Source organism: Plecotus auritus (genome assembly GCF_963455305.1).
Source record: "Plecotus auritus genome assembly, chromosome: 3".
NCBI lineage: Eukaryota > Metazoa > Chordata > Mammalia > Chiroptera > Vespertilionidae > Plecotus > Plecotus auritus.
In genome coordinates, this window is record NC_137772.1 from 31,202,899 (window position 1) to 31,224,278 (window position 21,380).

A 21,380-nucleotide genomic window follows, 5' to 3' on the forward strand; every position below is an offset into this window, starting at 1 on the left:
GCTGAAGGTGACAGCATGCGTACTAGCTCTGGCCTGCCCAGCTCCCCTGCCTGGGGACAGCAGTGCCAGTTCTGTCTCCCACCTCCTGGTCCCACCACAGATCCGTGGTGGAGATCAGACCGACACCTTGGCTCAGAGGTGGACGCATGTTCGAGGAAGTTAGCAGGGCCTGGCTCATAGTGTCCTGCCCACCCCTATGGCCTGTGCTGTCTCAGGCACCCCCTAAATATTTTTCTGGTATCTCTGGACATAACTCTGACCACAATGTCTGTCAGCTGTCTGCACCCTGCTTGGGTGTATAATTCTTGCTCATTCCCCCCTCATATCCCCAACACCTTCACGTTCCAGGCACAGAAGAGGGTTTTCACAAAAGTGTTCAATACATTAATAGAATTTTTGGCATTAATATCAGTAATTTTTTATAACAAGAAGCATCGGAGTGTGAAGAGAATCTCTGACAATTCTGCTAGAAAAATGCTAACTTCTGGGATTTCCAAACCAGTATTGGGGAACTCTGTGACTTACAGGAAAAAAAAGGATAAAAAGCCACACGTATATTTTTATTTTGTAAGAATCAGTGTAACCCTAAAAACTCAAACACCAACTTCTTAGCTGTGATTTTCACAAAACAAAGTTTTAAAGATGAGCCAGCTTGCTTCAGCAATTAATCTGATTATAAACTTGATCATGAATAAACCTTGGTTTGAGCTTGGCTGTGACAGCTCGGGCAGCTGGCCCAGACCACACTGCTGAATTGTAGGGTGATCTGAAGGATTACCCCCTCCGCCCAATTTATCTGTTTTGTTTTAAAAGCAACCCTGCATTTGGGAAGCTTCTTGCTTCTAACTAGGAACAACTGATTAACTTGAGAGATATTTATGGCGAACCTGCCTCACATGGGGCCTGGGCTGGGTGCTCAGCCACTCAAGGACAGACAGGGCTTGGCCTTGACCTTAAGGAAGCCACGATATGCAAACACAGAATGACTGTGAACTTCCATCAAGTAGAGAAAAGGCAGGAGACTCCCAGGGCAGTGCTGCTCTGCTGGGAGCTGGGCGAGGGGCGTGTGGAAGGATGTAAAGCCACCTGGAGCTCGGGGGTGAGGGCGTTCCAGGGAGATGCCTGTGTGCAAAGGCGCAGAGAAGCACTTTTCAGCAAGGATGAGAGACCTGGACCCACAGGGCACGCCCATGACCACGTGGGCATTTCAAGAGTACTTTGTGCCCGGCCAGTGTTGCTCAGTGGTTGAGCATCTACCTATGAAATAGGAAGTCACAGTTCGATTCCTGGTCAGGGCACATGCTTGGGTTTTGGGCTCAATCCCTAGTGTGGGGCGTGCAGGAGGCAGCCGATCAATGATTCTCTCTCATCATTGATGTTTCTATCTCTCCTCTCTTCCTCTCTGAATTCAATAAAAATATCTTTTTTTAAAAAAGATTACTCTGTAAGTTTCTGAGGATTTTAAAACAAAGGAAATCTGATTATATAACACAGTGATTTTTTTTTTTCAACCGGTGTGCTGCAAGAATTTTTAAAACATATAATATCTGACTATTTAGTCAGGGGAGCTGACCTCTTTTCCCTTAGATTATCAGATAAAAAAATTGACAATAGCCAACACAACAATATGCACAGGTGTGAATGAATCAAAATTATAACTATTTTTTTGTCAGATTGGCAAAAAATATATATTTTTTGGCGTGCTGCAGGATTTTAGTAGTTTATGTGTTCCATGAGATGAAAAAGGTTGAAAATCGCTGATGTAACACATTGACTTCTTTAGAAACACTCTGAAGTGTTTTGGTCTGTTTCAGATAAATGAGGTCATAGGAAGTGTGTGCCAGGTGGGGCCCAGGCAGGAGACACCTGGGGCGGTGCAGGGAGATGCTTTATTCGAAAGACAAAGGTGGGATCCAGTGGCAAAGAACAGGCTTGCACCAAAACGATGTAACTGTAGGAGCCAGAGCAGATACCGAGCCTTTAGTTATCGTTAAGATGAAGTAATGAGGCAGAGTGTAAGGAAGGAGTCGATTCTTTCACTCTACCCAGACACAGCCTCCTCTCTGAGGCCAAGGACCAAAGATGGCTGATCGCAAGGCCCAGAACAAGGGGGTAGGAGAATTTCACTCCATCGGGGGTTAGGTTTTTAAGAAACGCTTGGGAGCAGCGGAGCCATCACTGCCGAGGGAGACCCGGCCAAGTCGCTCTGGGTCACCCTGCTTGCCAACAATTGCTTTTCGGTCCTTTGGCGGCTGGGAGGCGAGCGTGGGTGGAACCCAGCGTGGTGAGAAGTGCTCCACGGTGGAGATCGTGAGCGGGGGTGGAAGCTACTGGCAAAAATAAGATTCAGGGCTCCCTGCTGACTTAACTCTTCCCTCCTAAATAATCATTGCAAGCTAAACACAGCCACAGCCACAGACCAGCTGCTCTGCCCTGGAGGGTGGCACGCAGTCTGCAAAAACAGCTCCATGGACGTAAAGATAAAATTCCCTGGCAGCGAGGGTTACCAAGTGCAGGACGGGTTCCCAGGAAAGGCACAGGCATCTGAGTCAGTTGTAAAGCTATGGAATAACAGGGCATTTGGAAAGCAGAGGGTCACCTAGAAGAAGCTATTCAATATAGTTTAAAACTTCCGGCCTGAAGATTCTCTGTAACACACTCAGTGCCCTGTTACTCAGGACTTTGTGCTCTATTAAAGAACAAATACAGAGTAAAGTCCCAGACAGCTCTCATACTCAATGGTCAGAAATAAGCCAGCTGGAATTGTTTCCTAATGAAAACAGGCCCTCTAAGAGTTAACCCATTTGAGAACACACAGGCGCGCGCGCACGCACACACACACACACACACACACACACACACACACACACACACACATGCCTTAGCAACTGGAGGAAGCCAAGGAGGTGGGGCTCCAGGCCTCAGGCCACCCGGGTGGTGCCCTGAGCTGGCTGTACGCCTCGGTGCTGCACCACAGAGTGACAGCCAGAACCTACGGGTTGCTAGAAGAGAAATGCTGCTGTCCCCAAGCCCAGGAGAAGAGTAGGTGGGACGTCACAGAGCCGGGGCGCGGACACTTACTGCTATTCGCAGGACTGACGCCTTCACGGAGGTCCATTTGTCCTGCCTTCGGTCTATGACCAGGATGAATCCGATGCCAGCATCTTGCAAGCTGAAATGAGGGGGAGAAATATCTGCAATTAATGTGTGCAGCAGGGAGACGGGTTTTCGTGTAATCTCTAAGAAAACCTCATGATAAAATGCTTCCTCCTATGATCCTTATGCCACGTCCGCACCGCAAGGTAAAACGCGTGCCAAGGAGGCGTCTGAGCAGACTGCAGCATTTCCAGGGACCTCGTCCGGGCAATTCCAGGACTTGCTCTTATCTGAAGATGCACCAATATTTTCTGTGTTTTGTTTATTTCCCAACCTAACAACAACCATCTCACAAGGCAAAGATCCAGGCAGAACCCATCCTTCCTGGAGCTTATTCAGTTTTTGTTCCACAGTAAGCGCCGGGTCATTTTCTTTGCTGGGTTGACCAGCTGGCTAAATCCTCCAGGACACGTTTTAAGATCCACATGTTACATGAGTCCTAGCATCTGAGGTCCTCATGCTCGCCCACGTTAGAAAACTGCTCTTGTTGGCATTGCTGCAACCATGGGAGAGGAGCCCCCAGGCATCGGAAGGCTCACAAGCATCCGGTGGAAACAGGAGAGGAGACAGGGCTCCTTGCAAGAGCAACATCTGTGGCAGAGATGACACTGAGCTGCGGTGGAGTGATACCCTCCGTCCTGACTTAGCCCAGCGCAGGAGCCTGAGTCACAGCGTGGAAACCAGGAGGTCCTCCTCCGCCGGTGCATCCCACATCCGAGCCAATTGTGCAATGCCAGCAGCTGCTACTGCCAGCCAATCCACGCGGGAGCGAGAGGAGGGCAGGCCGAGGCACCGAGTGGGATCGCTAACTTCCAAGTCTCTGAACCTAAGGGAGCCACTTGTGGGTTGAAATGCAAGTCAGAATGACATGCAACAAATAGAAATTCTGCAGTCCGTGAAAGCCTGCTGTAAATGCCATGGAAAAAAAGCCAGAGCTGTCTTATCCCAAATCCTCCCCTACCCTCAGATGGAATGACGGTGACAGTGACACAGAATGCACACCTGGGTGGGCGTGGGCCATTGATTCTGTACTCTTATCCACACTGGAGGATGAAGGGCTCCAGGTATAGGGATCTGGGTCAACACCACCAGAGGCCTAGTGAGTGTGCAAGTCCTCACCCGCTTTCATTCAGAATAGCCTGCCCGCCGTTGCTATTAGAGCTCATGCATGCACACCGAGAAGGCAGTGATTGTTTCACAGCTGTACAGGGCACTCCACACACAACTCCTGAGCTGGCTTAGTTCTTACGGAAGCAAGGTTTTTTGTTTTTGTTTTGTTTTGTTTGTGTATCACTCAAGTCTCAGTGCCAGAAACCTAGATTCACAGCGGTCTTGCTCCCCGCTGCACCCCAACAGCAAGGGCTCAACACAGATGGCCGGCCGACTTGCCTGATTCAGGCTGGGCTGCTAAGGTAGGAAGTTGAGATGGAACAGAAACCCTAGTCCCTGTGCCTGGACCCTCCTTCTGGGAGGAGGGATCTTTTTGTTCTTCCGGGTTGCTACTGGCCAGCCACCGCACTAAAAGCTTGTCAGGATATTCTTTCTCTAATCCTCATAACAGCCCTATGAGGCAGCTGAGAGAGGAGACACAGACACTGAGGGGTTACGTTGCCCAAAATCACACAGCCAGTGAGCACAGACAGAGTGAACCCCATGGTCTGGCTGGGAGTCAGGGCTCTCAGCTGTCTGCATGCTGCCTCCCAGGCCAAGCACACTCCTCCCGCCCCTCCCACCCCTGGGCTTCCCCCTAATGCCAGGCCAGGCGGGGCTTCCTCTCCAGGGGTCCCTGCACCATTCCCAGGTGTCAGGGGACATGCTGAGGGGGCCTAACCTCAGAAGCAGACAGCGAAGATGCCCACACACCAGAAACCAGCTCGGGGCCAAGAAAACTCTCTTCTATGCCCCACTCATTTCGCCTCTTACCATATTTTGGGAGCAGTGACTCAGAGGTGCCTAGACTTAACAAACATAAGACATCTTATGTAAGATGTAGAGCCCCTCCAAGCCTCCTGTGCGCCCACTTGGCTGCAGCCACAGAGCAAGGCCGTGTGAGATGCCCACCCCAGGAGCCGAGGCTCAGCAGCCCACAGGGTCCCATCCTTCCACCCACCAGCTGGCTAAGGACGGTCTGGATCTGCCCACATGCGTGAAGCACCTGGAGCCCAGGGAGCCCTGCTACGCCCCCTCTCCGCTCCCAAATATGTGATCTCATATGCCCAGGAGATGGGGCGCCTCATGCTTGCAGAAGCTGCCTCCGAGGGGGACCCTGGGGTGCCGGGCCGTGGGCTGACGGCTGAAGGTGGCGGCAGGGGAGCAAACAGGGGGCAAGAGTTCAGAATCTGGCAGCCACACCAAGTGTCTCAGGGCCCTGGGCACACGTGGCCCGCAGCACACAGATGATGGCCTCCAACCTCGAAACACTTGGATCAGAGGGCCGCCCTGGCCAGCTGCCCAGCAGCTGAGTGAGGCCGATGAGCTCACTTTTGACCTAAATAATCAAAAGAGCTGGAGTAAAACTGTTTCTGGGGTTCACCCATTCACTGGTGCCTTCTCTAACACCTCAGGGCTCACGGGCCTGGGTGCCCATGCGCCTGCTAACTCTGTCCGGGTGGCCCTCAGAGGCCTGGGCACACAGGCCCGTCAGCTATGGGTCCCACCTCCCTTCGCTGGGCGGGAGCAGGGAGCTGCATGAGAACAGTCCAGATGCAAGGGCTGGGCCGCTCCCTGCCAGGGAGTGAGGTCTGCGGTCAGCCGGCATCACATTTGTCTAGTTCTTGGCTGAGCTGCATCTCGGTCCCCAGGCCGGCTGGGAGCGTGTGGGACTTGCTCCCTCCCCCTTCTCTGGTTTAAACCCAATTTATCACAGAGCAGGGATGGGCGGGGACACAAAGAGAAACTAGGGTGACCGAGGAGGAAAGGCATTCACAGAGAGAATGGCTGTGGTGGGGAGAGCCGAGGGGCGGCGGGGGCGTGATGACACGGGCCTGCTTCTCCAGCTACGACGTGCACCCACGCCTCCTGGAGAGTCTGTTAAAATGCTGATTCAGACTCAGGAGGCCAAAGTGGGGCCCCCCTTCGGGCATATCTAACAAGCCCCCCGTGTTGCTGATGCTGCCAGTCCAAAGACCCCACCAGGATCGGCGAGTCCCAGGACAAGCCCTGAGGACTTCCTGTGTGGGGAGATGCGGTGTCTGAGTTCCCGCCCAGGGACAGCCTGAGGGGAGGCCGGGACACTGGGGGTGGCTGCTACACCCCTGGACCTTGACCAGGGCCAGGAGAGGAGGGTAGGACGAAGGGAGCAACACCCAACACCACGAGGAAATATTCAGGTGGAGTGAAGTGGGGGCCCGGAGGATGCAACAGAGAGGGCAATGCAGAGGTTTGGGGGCATCGCGTCATGCTGGAGGGCGGGGAGCGAGCCGTCTGGGGGTCCGTGGGAGCGGGGAGGTGTTGCCATTGGTGACAGGCCAGTGATGTTTTTGGAGGAGAGGCAATTGGGAAGAAGTCCCAAGGGACTGGGAGGTCACTGCCCTCTCCAGGCCAAGATAACTGGGGTGGGGGAGGGGACACACCTTCTCCAGAACAGCAGGGCCAGGCATTCATCTTCTGGCGAGCACATGGCTGATGCCTGCTGGGTCTGGACTGTTAACCATCACTCAAGAGGGCGCAATAGGTGCCCTGTGTGCCTCCTGGGTCAGTTCCCACGCCTGTTCTCTTCCCCTTCGCAGGAGGCAGGGCTTTCAGGAGACGAAGCCAGGAGGGCCGTCACCTGGGAGCAGCTTGTATGCCAAGCCTGGCCATATGCACAGTTTCCAGCATACTGTGTCCTAGTTATAGAAATAAACCAAAGCACCAGCCAAGCGTAGAAACAGGTAAAAGCCTGAGGGGGAACTTGGGCGGCAGAATTTTAAAATGTGTTCTGACCAATGGCGCCCTCTTGTGGTTGGAAGTGAGTTCCGCAGGTGCCCCAGGCGGGAATGTGGGGGCAGGCCAACTTTAACCAGCTAGTGGTTACCACGTGACTTCTGGGGAGCCCATCACGCTCCCTGGGCCCTGGACACTGCTACGGTGTCCCAGCCACCTGCCGGCAAGTGTGTGTGGGAGGCCCACCTGGCCCAGGCGTCCCAGGCTGTCTGAACGGCTCAGAGCCGAAGGATCTAACTCTCAACGTGCTAACCTAGTGCTCATGTGTGCTTCTCTGGTCTCCTGAAAACCAGGCTGACAGCATGGTCTTTTTCTTTCATCTTTTTTCGCAGTTTATTTTATTTTTATATTGATTTCAGAGAGGAAGGGAGAGATAGAAACATCGATGATAAGAGAGAATCACTGACTGGCTGCCTCCTGCACACCCCACACTGGGAATCGAGCCCGCAATCTGGGCATGTGCCCTTGGCTGGAATCGAACCCGGGACCCTTTAATCCACAGGCTGATGCTCTATCCACTGAGCCAAACCAGCCAGGGCCTGACAGGATGGTCTAAGGCAATGCTTTGGGACAAATCCCTTAATGCTGGAGGACATTCATCTCCTCGTGAGCACGTGGCTGATACCTGCTGGGTGTGGACGTTTAACCATCACTCGAGAGGGAGCAATAGGCTGAGGGCCTCGCAAAATAGCCACTGGAACCCGTGGCTGTGCCCTGTGTGCTTCTCGAGTCTCTCTGTGAGAGGTCCCCACACCACCCCATCCCCATCCCCATCCCCACCCCATCCCCATCCCCATCCCCATCCCCATCCCCATCCCCATCCCCACCCCATCCCCATCCCCACCCCATCCCCATTCCCCATCCCCACCCCCATCCCTCCTCACCCCTTTACCTCCATCCCCCCTCACCCTGCCCCCCACCCCCACCCCATCCCCGTCCCCATCCCCATCCCCCATCCCATCCCCACCCCCATCCCCCATCCCCACCTCCATCTCCCATCCCCACCCCCATCCCCCCTCACCCCTTTACCTCCATCCCCCCCATCACCCTGTCCCACACCCCCACCCCGTTGCCAAGGCTGAAGGCTGAGTAGAGAGCAGCGCACCCAGTTGTTTTGAGTTAGCTGAGATGCGGGCTTCAAAGCCACTGCACTCCTGGGCAGAGGAGAGGTTGCTCAGGAAGAGAGGCCATATTAAACCCTGTTACAGAGACCAGGGCTCACCTTTCTCTTAGAATTAGGAATTTGTGATCTCAGAGCTGGAAAGACCTTAGATATGATTATCCACCCCCCAGAGAGGGCCTTGCCCTGGGTTTTGTAGCTGGTTTGGGGTACACTGGAAAAGACCCTCATCATGCCAAGCTGTCACTGCCTTCCCGATTGTCTGGAAGAACAGTTGGTGCCATCAGATCTCTGGTAGCCAAGATCACCCCCAGATCTGCTCTTAGAGCTGCATCTGCTGACCCTGACCACAAACCCCACTGGGGCTACACCCTCTCTGTCTCCCGCTGTACCTGCCCAGACACACACTCATTTGCCCGAATGAATGAACGAACATGGGACAGAGAGAAAGCGTCAGCCCACCTCTCCAGTGAGGACCAGAGCTACAGGGCGCCTCTGGCTTCGTCTCTGCCTAACCCTGAGAAGGAGCATGCTACCAGGGAACAGCTCCCTCTCCAGATCCCCCCACCCCGCTCCTCTACCGTGCTGTCCCTGGGTCCTGGGTCCAGTGCTAAGCACCCTGGAGTCTGGGCCTCCTCTGCAGATGTCAGCCAGTCCCGTGCCTGGGTGCATTCCCAAGTAGCACCCAAAGTCCTCCAGCCAGTCGGCTGGCTTTCCCATCAGCAGCAAAACAATCCCCTTAATCGTGTTTAACTGTCTTTTAAAGAAGTTACACTTATTATTGCCACTGAGAGACTGAGTGTACAGACGAACAAAGGCCAGGCCAACCTGTAAAAATATAACTCTGACCGACACCCTGCAGCAACCAGCCCAGAAAACCAGCCCTCAGTCTCAGCGCCCAGCCCAGGCAGCCAGGCTGACTCCAGAAGTCACACTTGCAGGAAGTTGGCCGCTATCTGCAGCAATAATCCTAGAAACCAAACAACAACCCGGGGGCAACTGGCCCTGAGGGTCTGGGCGCTTCAATGACTGCCGGTCCCCCATCTCTGCCCCTGCTTTCAGCTCAGGACCAACCAGAGAAAGCCCAACGCACTCCCCTAACCGCCCCTGCACCGGGGGTCTGCTGGGGGTGTGGAAGCTGCTCACTAGGGCGGGACCTCAACACTGAGCCAGGTCCCTGTCCTGGAACAATATTTCCTGGGATGTAAACATCAACAGGTCATAGCAAGCCAGGTTGGCGTCAACACAGGCTGATGCTGAGGGAAGGGAGACGGCGTCGGATTTAAAGAGGGGCAGAGCCAGGCCGAGGGCATTACTGAGCGCATCCACGGCTCCAGCTGGGCCTCGTTCCAACCTACGCCCGCGCAGGGCTCACGGCTCGAAGCTGGAGGACAGAGGAGCAGCCCTTCCCCGTGTGAAAGGACCACGCGACACTGAAGGCGTGTTCTTGGAGCCACTGCTAACAAGGCCCGTTCTGCCTGGCGCCGGGACCGGAGGAAACAAGGCCAGTGATGGGGGTGGTATCAGGCCAGGGCATGCTCTTGCAGGAGGCGGTCACAGGCTGGCATCATCCCAGACCGTCCCTGGCAGGTGTTGGCATAGGAGTCAGGTGGAGCTCATTCACCCATGGCTGGGCCCCACGGTCCCACGGGAAAGAAGGGCCAGCCTCCCTGAGGCCTGGGCAGGATGTCAGGGCCCTGCCTAAGCCGGAGGGTCCTGAGGCTGGGCCAGCCCAGAGGGGCCAGGGGATGGGCAGGCCGGGCAGGTGGTTGGATGGAAGTGGAGCCAAGAGGGACAGCTTGGGGGGGGGGCACTGCAGCTGGGGAGGGGGTACACACAGCTGTATGTGCAGGACACATGGGTCCTGGCTTTAGGCAGGGCCCGCTCTCCCCTTCCTGGGCCCCTGACTCTACCTGTTTGCTTCTCTCTCTCTTTTTATCCCATATTTCGACACTGGTCTACAAAAGTTAGACCAGTTAGCAAATGTTAAAAAGGCTTTATTTCCTTGTTTTCCTTTTGTAAGCCAGAGGCGATGGCTGCTTTTCTCTCTGCCCATGGGGTTTACCTGCTCAAGTTCAGACCCCGTGACTTTGAGTGTGTTCCCTAGGCATTCAATACTGAGCCTTTCTTTGCTGGCTGTTCCTTCTCTCTTCTTATAATTCAGAAGCTTAACCTGTTATAAGACCATTGTGCACCGTGTTTATCTTAATACTGGTCAGCTTTTCATCCCAGAAAGCAAAACAGCAAGAAAAACATCCAACGCTTTTAAAAATCTCTCCCCCACACGGCAATGTGCTTGTTCTCAAAGTCAACACGCAGTCCTCGTGAGGGCTGGCGAGTCAGCCACACACAGAGGATGTCCCGCCGGTGAGCAGGTACCAGCCACGGAGCCCTGGCCCACAGAGCAGGGGCACTGCCTCTCTTCTTCACACCCCAAAAGGCACAGTCCCCTTACAGGGGTGGGGAACATCAGCCCACGGGCCACAGAAGGCCTGCAAAATCATTGGGTCTGGCCTTGCCAAGGCACTTGGGGTGAGTTCATTAAATGTTTGACCAAATAATAGCAGGCTACGTTTTAAGTTGATAATTTTGTATGGCCCGCGAATGATGTTATTAATAGCCAAATGGCCTTTGGCAAAATAAATAAATAAAGTTCCCCACCCCTGAAAAACCACACAGTTATTTCTCTAAAGAGCAAGAAAACTTGCATTTTTATGTTCTTTATATAAAGTGGATTTGTTTTTTTTCATGTCAATAAATATAAGTTTTTGGCCAAAACCGGTATGGCTCAGTGGATAGAGCGTCGGCCTGTGGATTGAAAGGTCCCAGGTTCGATTCCGGTCAAGGGCACGTAACTTGATTGCGGGCACATCCCCAGTAGGAGGTGTGCAGGAGGCGGCTGATCAATGTTTCTCTCTCATCGATGTTTTTAACTCTCTATCCCTCTTCCTTCCTCTCTATAAAAAATCAATAAAATATATTTAAAAAAATAAAAATAATAAATATAAATTTTTGGACAAAAATGAACAAAAGAAAACCCAAACTAGGATACCAAGGGAATCACTATGAACGTATTTGGAATTTGTGTGAACCACTATTTTTCAAAGACAGATTTCTAATCTAGCTCAAAAACAGCCATCAACGGATGAATGGAATAAACAAAATGTGGCACATCCATACCGTGGAATATTATTTGCCTTAAATGGAAGGAAATTCTGACACATGCTACAACATGGATGAACCTGGAAGACATGCTCACTGACATGAGACAGATACAAAAAGACAAATACTATATGATTCCACTCCTACAAGGTCCCTGGAGTCATCAAATTCATAGAAACGGAAAGCAGGGTGCTGGGTGCCGGGGCGGGGCAGGGAGGTGAGGAGTTCGTGTTTAATGGGGACAGTTTCAGTTTGGGAAGATGAAAACGTCTGGAGATCTGTCACACAACAACAGGAATATACTTTACTAAATATATACTTAGAAGTGGTTAAGTTGAATATTGTGAATATCTTACCAGATTTTTAAAAATGCTATAAAAAACTAACGACCACATACATTCTTTAAATACATTTAAAAAATTAGTCCTGGATAGTGTGGATGTGGGTAGGGCGATGGCCCACACATCAAAGGGTTCGATTCCAGGTCAAGGGCACACACCTGTGTTGCAGGCTCGATCCCCAGCTCCAATCGGTATGTCTCTCTCACCTCTCTCTATCTCTCTCTCCCCCTCACTCCCTTCCTCTCTCTCTAAAAATCAATGGAAAAAAATATCCTCAGGGGAGGATTAACAAAAAAAGCAATGAAAGGGTGCACATCTGGCCAGTTCTTAGTAAGAGTGGAGTGACCCCGTGGGAAGTCAGACCCAGGCTGACAGCTTTCTGGAATCTGCTCATTACCTGCGTTAAGTTTGTCCTGCAGCCCAACCGTCCGCCTTGCCCGCTCCTGTGTCCAAGCACGGGTCCTGGACCCGGCGCCTCCTCCTCCGTCCCGACTCTCCGCTGCTCACCTGGCAGCTCAGAGCTTATCTGGCGTCTTCCTCTGCCTGGATCTGCCTCAGGTGTCTCCTCCCCACCTGGGGCTGAAACTCGAGCTGTGCAGGCAGGCGACCTGCGACCTGCGCAGGTTTCCAGGTGACCTGTGCCTCCCCTTCTGCACCACCCCCACAGGGTGGATGAGCTGGCAGGTGCAGCCTGGGCGTTAAGGGAGGGGACCCCCCACACACACTTCCACGAATTGCTTCACTATACACTTAGAAATGGTTGAGGTGGGATGTTGTATGTTATGAATTCTTCCCCTCACAGCAAAATGTCATTATTGTGCAGTAGTCAAGGGCTGTGGTTTCTCCTACCGGGCAGGGGACCAGGTAATAATCTCCTGGCCTTTTCTCCATAATGGGATCCCACCCTTCCCAGCCCGCCGGCTCCAGCAGATGGAAACGCTCCATGGCTGAGATGCTCAGGATGGCAGCCACCGGCCGCCAGGGAGTTGCAACATGGCTGGCCTGAGCCAGGGACTGCACTTTTACAGGAATTAATTTTAGTTTGTAAATAGCCAGGCATGGCTGGGGGCTGTCATACTGGCCGGCAGTGCCAGAGGAAGATCATTGCAACAAGGGAGATGTCTCGAGGAGAGGAGCAGCCTCTGGCTCCCCGGGAGAATGTGAGACGCAGAGATAGGACCCCTCGGAGTGCAGGCGGTCACCGCAGTGGGCAGGGTCACTGAGCCCCAGAGCTGCAGACCCTGTGGAACCACGGGCTGAGCAGTCACTTGCGCAAATGGCAAGACTGGCCCTTTACTAGTTGATTACATAGCTGGGGCGGGGGGGGGGGGGGGGCGCGGGGAGAGAGATCATGGGGCCAGAGCGTCTGAGAATTATTACAAATGGGGTCCCTCTCAAGGTGCCCGATATAACCAGCTAGGCGGGGAACAAGGCTGTTCACCTCCGCAGGACTCTGGAGGGAGCCAGCGGGCAGGGGAGGGTGTGTGTGTGCCAAGGGAATCCCTGCCGGCAGGGCAGACCCATGTGCTTGGTCCATCTACACCAGGGACCACCGTGGCCCCTGGAAGGATGATGCTACGGGTGCTGTGTAGAGGGCTGCCCCGGATACGCTGTGGACTAAGGGGAGGAGGGCTGTGACGATTTTACCCAAACTCAGCTCTGTGGGGGAAAGGAGCAGGCGGTGAGAGGAGACTCTCACTGTTTCACGTGTACGTTTTTAATTGTTTAGGATGCACTCACACACACACTTTTCTATCTTGATATTTTAAAATCAACTGAAAATCCAGCTGGAAATCATAGTGGCAGCGAGAAGTAAGGTGCCTCTGAGGGCTGGGGACCCCTGGTCTGAGGCTCCGCCAGCCCGAAGGGCATGCACCTCTGGGAACAGGCATCCGGGGCAGCCAGCAATCTGGAGAGGAGTCTGCGCGGTCCTGGACTAGCCCTAGACTCACACACTTGACCGGGCGTTGGGACCACATTTACATCCCTGTTTCGTTCCATAAGCATCTGTCTTTCTCTTCCATACGAACTGGGCCTGTGGGTGTGTGTGTGCCTGCGTAAGTGTGTGTGGTATGCCTGTGTTTGAGTGTGGTGCATACACGCCTACGTGTGGGTACACCCACGTGTGATGCCTCTTATCAGATGAACAGGGCCCATCGCTGAAAGCCAGCTGGGAGATGGAATCTCTGGCTCCTGAGCAGCTGGGTGATTGAACCAGGCCCATGGAAAGCCAACGTCATTGTCAGCTTCAATTAATTGTAAGAGCCCCTGACTTGTGTTTTAATTGGACTGAGGAGAGACTGCCGCAGTGGAGGGAGGTGATCCTCTTGATAGTACCTTCCAAACCCGGGGACAGTGGGTGACTGAGCCCCCAGGGCCCCCACAGGGGTTCCTGCAGGGCTGCCAAGGAGACATGCAAGTCCAGGGCTGCTGCACCTGTTTTTCAAAGAAAAGCCAGAAATCCTGGAAATCTACTCAGTGTTGCCCACCCTATGCATGTGTGAGTAACATGCATGTGTATGTGCATGCATGTGTGTGCATGCATGCAGTGTGTGTGCATATGGGTGTGTGTGTGTGTGTGTGTGTGTGTGTGTGTGTATACACAGCACCTGAGTGAGAAACCTGAAATGATTCCATTCACAGGGAGGGACAGGATCAGACTGAGTTTGAAACATGACTTGCCACAGTGAAGGGTAAGGAGGTGGGTGGGTACTTGGAGGTGGGGAGATCCTGGTTCTAAAACTGCAGGGGGAGGGGACTGAGTGGCATCCACGCCCCCTGGGAGGCTCTGTGACCCCCTGCAACTTGCTTACTGCTGGACTCAGAAGCGCACAAAGGACACATGCTGAGTGTGAAGGAGACCAAAGGGCAGCCACTCTTTCTGTTTGCTGTTGGGTGATCGCTATCAGCATAAACATGCCTCTAGTTCTCTCACCAGCTCGCTGGCCTATTTCTCTGCTCCTCTGGGCAGCAAAATCCTGAAAGGAGTGTCTGTGCCCACTGGCTTGGATCCTTGCCTCCCATTTTTGTTGAATTTACTCTAATAAGCATTTTACTCCAAACCCTTCACCAAAGCTGTTCCTGGACACCCTCAGGGCTCCCAGAGGCCTGCATGCTGTGAGACTCGCATTGACCCCTCATTCTTATCCTGTTTCACCCATCAGTAATGGACTGTCACAGTGGGATGCTTGAGAGGGAAAGGGGACTTAAATAGTTACAGGCGCAGCATGACCACCGATCGAGCACCCTTTCCACCTGTGTTGAGCCCCCCACAGCCCTACAGGATCTGGGTGGGCCTTCCCTGCTTGAGACCCCAGCTGGAATACCTGGTGCCCACCACCCCAGTTCTGGGGCCCTCACCATCCAAATGCCCACAACTCCCAAATCCACACCCAGCTGAGACCTCGCCCCAGAGTTCCAGACTCACCTCACAGCACCCAGAGGTACCAGCTCTCAACCCGAGAGGTCCCCTGGACATGCAAATGATCTCAAACCCAACAGGCCCTCCTACATGCTTCTTCTGTTCTTAGGTAACTGCTGCCCCCAAGCCATCAGTTAGGCCATCTCAAATTCCTCTCTCCCCCCTGCCCTCCTCTTGGGGTCCCCTGTGAGGACTGTACCCCATTAGTCCTATAAGTCACCCTTTCATGGGGGCTCCCTTCTCACTGCCTCTCCTGGGTCCTCGCCTCCTTTCTCTCTCATTCTTCCTTTTTATACTCTAATTTCTGCACAGATTTTAGTTAATTTACTGACAATGTGAGCAGCAGGATTTTGTCTATTTGGTTCACTGTTAGGTCCATGTTGCCCAGCACACAACAGACAGATATGGGGGAGCCAATCAGAACACCCCCTGTGCCTTTCTCTGTCATGTGACTGTCTGTAGGGAAGTCACAGGCCCACTCTCCAGGGTTGGACATGTGGTTCACTGTCACCTGTCCTCTCGAGTCCCTGGGGATGCCCCCACCCAGGCCTGGCAGATGAGGGCAAACAAACCCCATTAGTATTTGCAAGGGTGGCAGACATCTGAGTGGTGAAACGCAGCCCTCTAGCCAAGGCAAGAGTTCGCAGGGACATCCCCACAGCGTGGTCACCACGTTGGCTGGACGCCAGCTGATACACTTGCCAACAAATCATAAGGTCCTCCCACATCCCTTTTACTGAGTCGTGTTTCAAAGGACAATAATTTGCCTCATCTTCCTGTACATCTGATAGAGCTGGCCGAAGCCCGCCTATTTTAGTGTCACAGTTCACAATGATCAATAACTATTCATGAAATAGAATGGCTAAAGCTGGGACTCCTGTCGTTTGCATTAGTAACAGAAGAAGAGCTAAAATCAGCACATCACATATTTCCTGGAAGGATACAATTAACGCTTGGTGAACAATGGTAGGAGGTAGTGTCTCTTAGACTTAGAGCAGTCTGCTTGTGATTGGTCCCTTTAATGTGCATTGACATTTAAAAGCACACACCTGGCTCTAAATTGCGCTCTTTCTACTTAGAGGCCATGCTGGCTCAGCAGCAGTTTGGAGCAACTCCCGTGCCAATGACTTGCCTGTGTGAGGAGTTTTTCCTTCTTTCTAGAAGCGCCTACCCAGCTCCTGACTCCAATGGGTTTAGGATGGACACTTGAGGGGACTGACTGCAATGCTGGATATGCCCATCAGGTGGCAGCACGCCCTTCCTCCTGTAAACGGGGAGGCTGTTGTGGGGAGATGATTTCCCCCAAATGCTCACAGGAGAAGGAAGGGATTGTCCCACACAGGGGTGCTCAACGGGTGCATCCTGGGGCCACTTCAGATGCCTCTGGACGTGTCTCTCAGTTGTCACAACCTTCCCTGGCACCAAGCTGGTCCCTCATCCTGAAGACAGGGATGCTGGACTCTTGCATACCTATAGACACAGATTTTTAATGGACACACATTCCCTAGGAATGCAGCTGCTGTGTGACCTGTGGGAGACTGCTTTTTCGTTTTCTTTAGCGCTTCACCGAAAATTATTCCCTCCTCAATTGCACCCCCTCGAGGTGCCGTGCCTGACATAGCACCCTGGGGCTGATGGACTCAGTACACACGGTACGGGCGCCCACCTGACCTTCATGAGTCCCGTGCAGCCTGCCACACACGAGTCACCTGATTTCTGTTCCCTGCCGGGCGGTCCTTCCTGCTAGTTAGGGCGCTGCACTGTCTTTCTGTTTAGTCGGAGTTTTATTTCTGGATGAAAAGGGCACATTGGGTCTGACAGGCTCAGATCCATTACTCCAGCATTTGGGCTTTTTATCAATTTCAACAGGGGAGAAATGTGAATAAAACATAACACACACAAAAGCCCAATGCACACCATTTCCCCTGGACACGGAGCCTCGGAATTCCTCAGGTTCTATCCAGTTACAGTCCAGAAAACGTGAAGTGGGTACCTGAACAACTAACTCCACGGTTTTCTAAAATGGAAATGAGCAGAAGGAGGTTCACTAAAGGGGAGGAGACACGCCAGCATATAGCTCCAAGGTGTGAGGACCAAGAATCGCTTTGCCCCCTGAGAAGTGATGTCATATACTTAGCATTCAGTGTTCATCAGCTCTGCCAAGCTCCCACCTCTGCCGGGCTCTAGAGAGAGGCCTGGGGCCGAGGGGCCATCGGGGAGGGAGGGATGAGGGCCACGGCCTCTCCTGGACGTACAACTACCCTCCACCCCTGGGAGATGGTCCCTGCAGGGGAGGCTCCAGAAGCTGGGGCAGAAGCCCACACCTGGAAGACCAGTGAGACTGCCCCCCACAGCTGTCCCCTTTCCTTTCAAATCATCAGAACGTGGTCTTCCCTGAAGCCACTGCTGGGCTCGTCGTTTCAGGCTCAAATGGCTGCCCCTTTCCTCTTGGTGGTCTGTCCCGGCGAGTCCCACGGCCAGCGGGTCATGCGGCATTTAAGCATCCTGCTGCTGGGTGCAGAGCGCGGGAGCATCGTCCCGGGCCCCCACCCCAAGGGCACCCCTGCCTCACAGCACACGGGGAGCCTGAATCTTCCAGGCGTGATCTTACTTTAGGGACCTCATTCTCTGAGGTCCAGTGGCCTCATGTACAGAATGGGCAAGACAACTGCCTTCTTGCCTCTGTAGTTTTGAGGGCCAAGGGAGACAATAGACGGAGACGCTTTGTGGTATGGTAGTCCCACCTTCAACCCCCTGGAGAGGGAATAGCTGGCCAGAGGGCCTCCCAGGGTGCCAGCCATCCCTCCTGCCTCAGCTCGGCCACCGCAGCCTGGCACACTGCGGCGGGTATGACAGGGAAAGGCAACAGAGCGGGTGACGGCAGACCCCACGCCGCTGAGCCAGGGAGCACACCGCCCGCTTTTTTCCTGTCGTGGGTCACGCACCACCCACGTCTGTCCAGAGCCTCCCCCAACTGACCTGGCCTCCCTTCCTCCACCACCTGCCAGGTTGCTGGAATAATCTACGCATCGCCCACTGCCCCAGCACTGGCTGGTGGTAATCGGTCGCTACTGATGGGTGGTGTTTGCAGGTGACGCATCAGTTGATCGCACTCGCTGCTTTGGTCTGTTTTCTGACTACTTCACGGAGCTCACGTCACCCAGATTCGGAAACACGTCCTTGTGGGTGGTGAGGCATGAAGGAGAGCATCCCGACGCCTGCGACGCTGAGCTTCCGACGCATAAGGTCTCCCCACGCTACCACTCCCGCACGCATGTAACAGGAGGAAGAAAGGTCCCGTGCAAGGCTGTTCACTGCATCCTGAACAGAAGCAGGGCTCCTGTGTCAGAGTGTGCCGTGACCTCCTCACCACCTCTGGTCCGGGCCTGGGGTCTCACGGCCACCTCGTGAGTGCACGCGGCATCCCTCCCTGAAAGGAAGACCCATCCCCAGTATCGTCTTGCTCGTCTAATGAAGCGACTGGACACTGACTGTGAGGGAGAAAAGGTCCCTGGGCGCGGCCAGACCTCAGGAGGGGCAGGCTGTGGCCAGACGTCTCCTTCAGGTGAGGGGAGGGATGCCAGCTGCCAGCCCAGGAGCCGGAACAGCTGGATTCTGATCCGGCATCTCTCACGGCTCAGCCGGGTAACTCTGGACAGGCTCCTGAACTCCCCTCCGCCATAGTCTCCTTGTCTGACAAAGGCCTGGGGGGGAGGGGGGGGCGCGGGTAGCGACACGCACCTGGGGATGCTGGTGAGATAGGTCATGACATTCTGGAACTCCTTGTCGGGCACTTCGCTGAAGGCCGGGTAGTCCGGGAAGGTGATGACCGGGCTGCCGTCCTGCCCCCGCCCACCTGGGGAGACAGCAAAGGCAGCACTTAACTGGGCATCGGTGCCACATCATCAACAGGACATGGCTGATCTTTCACAAGCATAGAATATTTCACTTAAAACTGAGAGCATCGCCCAGCCGGCGTGGCTCAGTGGTTCAGCATCCACCTAGGAACCAGGAGGTCAGGACTTGATTTCCAGTCAGGGCACATGCCCAGGTTGCAGGCTCCATCTCCAGTGTGGGGCGTGCAGGAGGCAGCCTATCAATGATTCTCTCTCATCACTGATGTTTCTATCTCTCTCTCCCTCTCCCTTCCTCTCTGAAATCAATAAAAATATATTTAAAATATTGAGAGCGTGTTCTTCAAATATATATATATATATATATATATATATATATATATATATATTAAATCCTCACCTGAGGATATGCTTTTACTAATTTTTAGAGAGAGGGGAAGGGAGAAAGAGAGAAAGAGAAACATCAACGGGAGTGAAACAGATGGGTTGCCTCCCCTACATGCCCCAATTGGGAATTGAACCCCACAACCTTTTGGTGTACAGGATGTTGCTCCAGCAAACTGAACCACCCAGTCAGGGCCAACATTATATTTTTTATTATGAAATAAATTCATGCATATTGAAGGAAAATATTTGGAAGGTATAAAAAAGTAAGCTTAATTAAAACAATCAGCTAATATTTTGCCGCTATGGGCAGCCACCATAGCATTGGGCACATTTATTTCCAAACCTTTTTTGGTGCATTTTTCTACATAATTGAATATAAAGCTGGCGTCCTGCTTCTTTCCTAACATTGTAAACGACAATTTTCTATGCTTTATAAATGATGTGACTGTTATTTTAAATGCTGCCCAACATTCCAATCAGGCTGGGTCCTAATGACCCTCCTACTGCCTACTTTACCTGCTGCAGGAAAGTTCTGGATTTCAGGGGACTTCAGCCAGCAGCACTTGGGGCTGCATCCCTCTCAAGACCCAGCTGACCTGCAGCTGGCTCTTCCCCTGGCTGCTGCCAACTAGCACCGACTGCCCTCTTCACAGGCATCGCTACAGCCTCGCCTGGGCCCTTGGTTACACCACAAGCAGGCTGCATCCCGTGGCCTGTCCCCAGTTCCCACCACGTGGAATAGGACTAACTAGGTCATAGAGAACCAGAACCGAGGGGAGGCCAACCCCCTGCCCCACAGACACCAGCCCCCATGCTCCCCGGCGGCCGGCACTCACCAGACAGGTAAGCAAAGCGCTTCTTCAGCTGGTCCTGGATGTCGGCAGCGCAGAGCGGGGTGATGTCCTGGTGCATGATTTCATCTGTGGGGAGAGCAGACAGACGGACACACCTGTCACTCGGTGGAAACACTGCCTCACGAGCTACAAGTCTGGGTCAGCCCCCACACAGCCTCGCACATCAGCAGACAACCAAGGGGCTGGTGGTCACATGCTTGGAAAAAAAAAAGTCAGTTTCCAATACGCAGAAACCTTTGTTTCTCAGAGCACAGAAAGCAATGTGCTGAGTGATTCATCAATATTTAAAATGTGGTGTGTGTCAGAGGCATAGAGAAAGGCAGAGAGAGAGGAGGGCGGGCGGGGAGAGGGGGACGGAGAGGGACATGCAGGCAGAAGGGGAGACACCAGGAAAGGGGAAGGGCTGGAAGCTGGAGGGCTGACTCCTACGACCAGTAGTCAATGAGCAGCCCTGAAAACAGACACGCTTTGTTCTGGGAATCTCTCCCCACCCATGTTTTGGAAGTGATCCAGGCAACCCCTGGGGCCCTTACCTGTTGCCTATTCAAGGACTTGCTAATCAGAGAGGAAACCTGGCCCCTGTAGTGGGTCCGCAGCCTGCAAACACACACATGCGTGGGGCCTCACCACCGGCCTGACAATGACCCTGAGGAGGGTGTTGAGCCAAGTCCCCCAGCCTGGTGCTGAGAGGAGAAACAGCTTAGCAGGCTGCAGGCTGCAAGTTCTAGATCAGGGGATTGGGAGTAAACTGGCAGCACCTCTAGCCACGCCCTGGTGCCATCAACGAGGAGCAAGATGGTTTCGCAAGACTCTAGGGGAAAACCTAGGGACTGACTGAAGATGTGAGGTCACTGCCTGGTGTGTGATGCTGGGGTGTCACAGGTGGACTAAAGTGTTGGGCGTGCTCTGTGTCTTCTGCATTTCTGTCAATGCCAGGCCAGCTAGCATGTGTTTATAGCCAATGTCTCACGTCACAGACCCCCGCTGTACAGTCAGGTCTGCAGTCTTGAACATTAACACCCTTTGTCTAAAGAGACTCAGGACTCACGGTGATGCCTTGCAAATGGCCTAAGAGGTCAATTCTTCTAGACCCAGTTTGAGACCCGGGCCATGAACAGCCTGGAAATATGGGTCATGGAGATCTTTTACCCTGAAAATTCC

The 21,380-nt window shown here is 53.4% G+C and overlaps 1 protein-coding gene across 14 annotated transcripts in view; it reads right to left on the bottom strand.

The window, feature by feature from the left end:
- MCF2L (MCF.2 cell line derived transforming sequence like) overlaps positions 1-21,380 on the bottom strand; it is a 117,183-nt gene that overhangs the window by 36,516 nt on the left and 59,287 nt on the right. For all 14 annotated transcript variants that reach the window (XM_080661599.1, XM_080661597.1, XM_080661596.1 and 11 more), the window contains exons 2-4: positions 20,202-20,285; positions 18,866-18,980; positions 3,082-3,172 (exon numbers count right to left, since the gene is read on the bottom strand). In XM_080661599.1, coding sequence (XP_080517725.1) covers positions 3,082-3,172; positions 18,866-18,980; positions 20,202-20,285 — 290 coding nt within the window. The remainder of the gene's footprint in view (positions 1-3,081; positions 3,173-18,865; positions 18,981-20,201; positions 20,286-21,380) is intronic.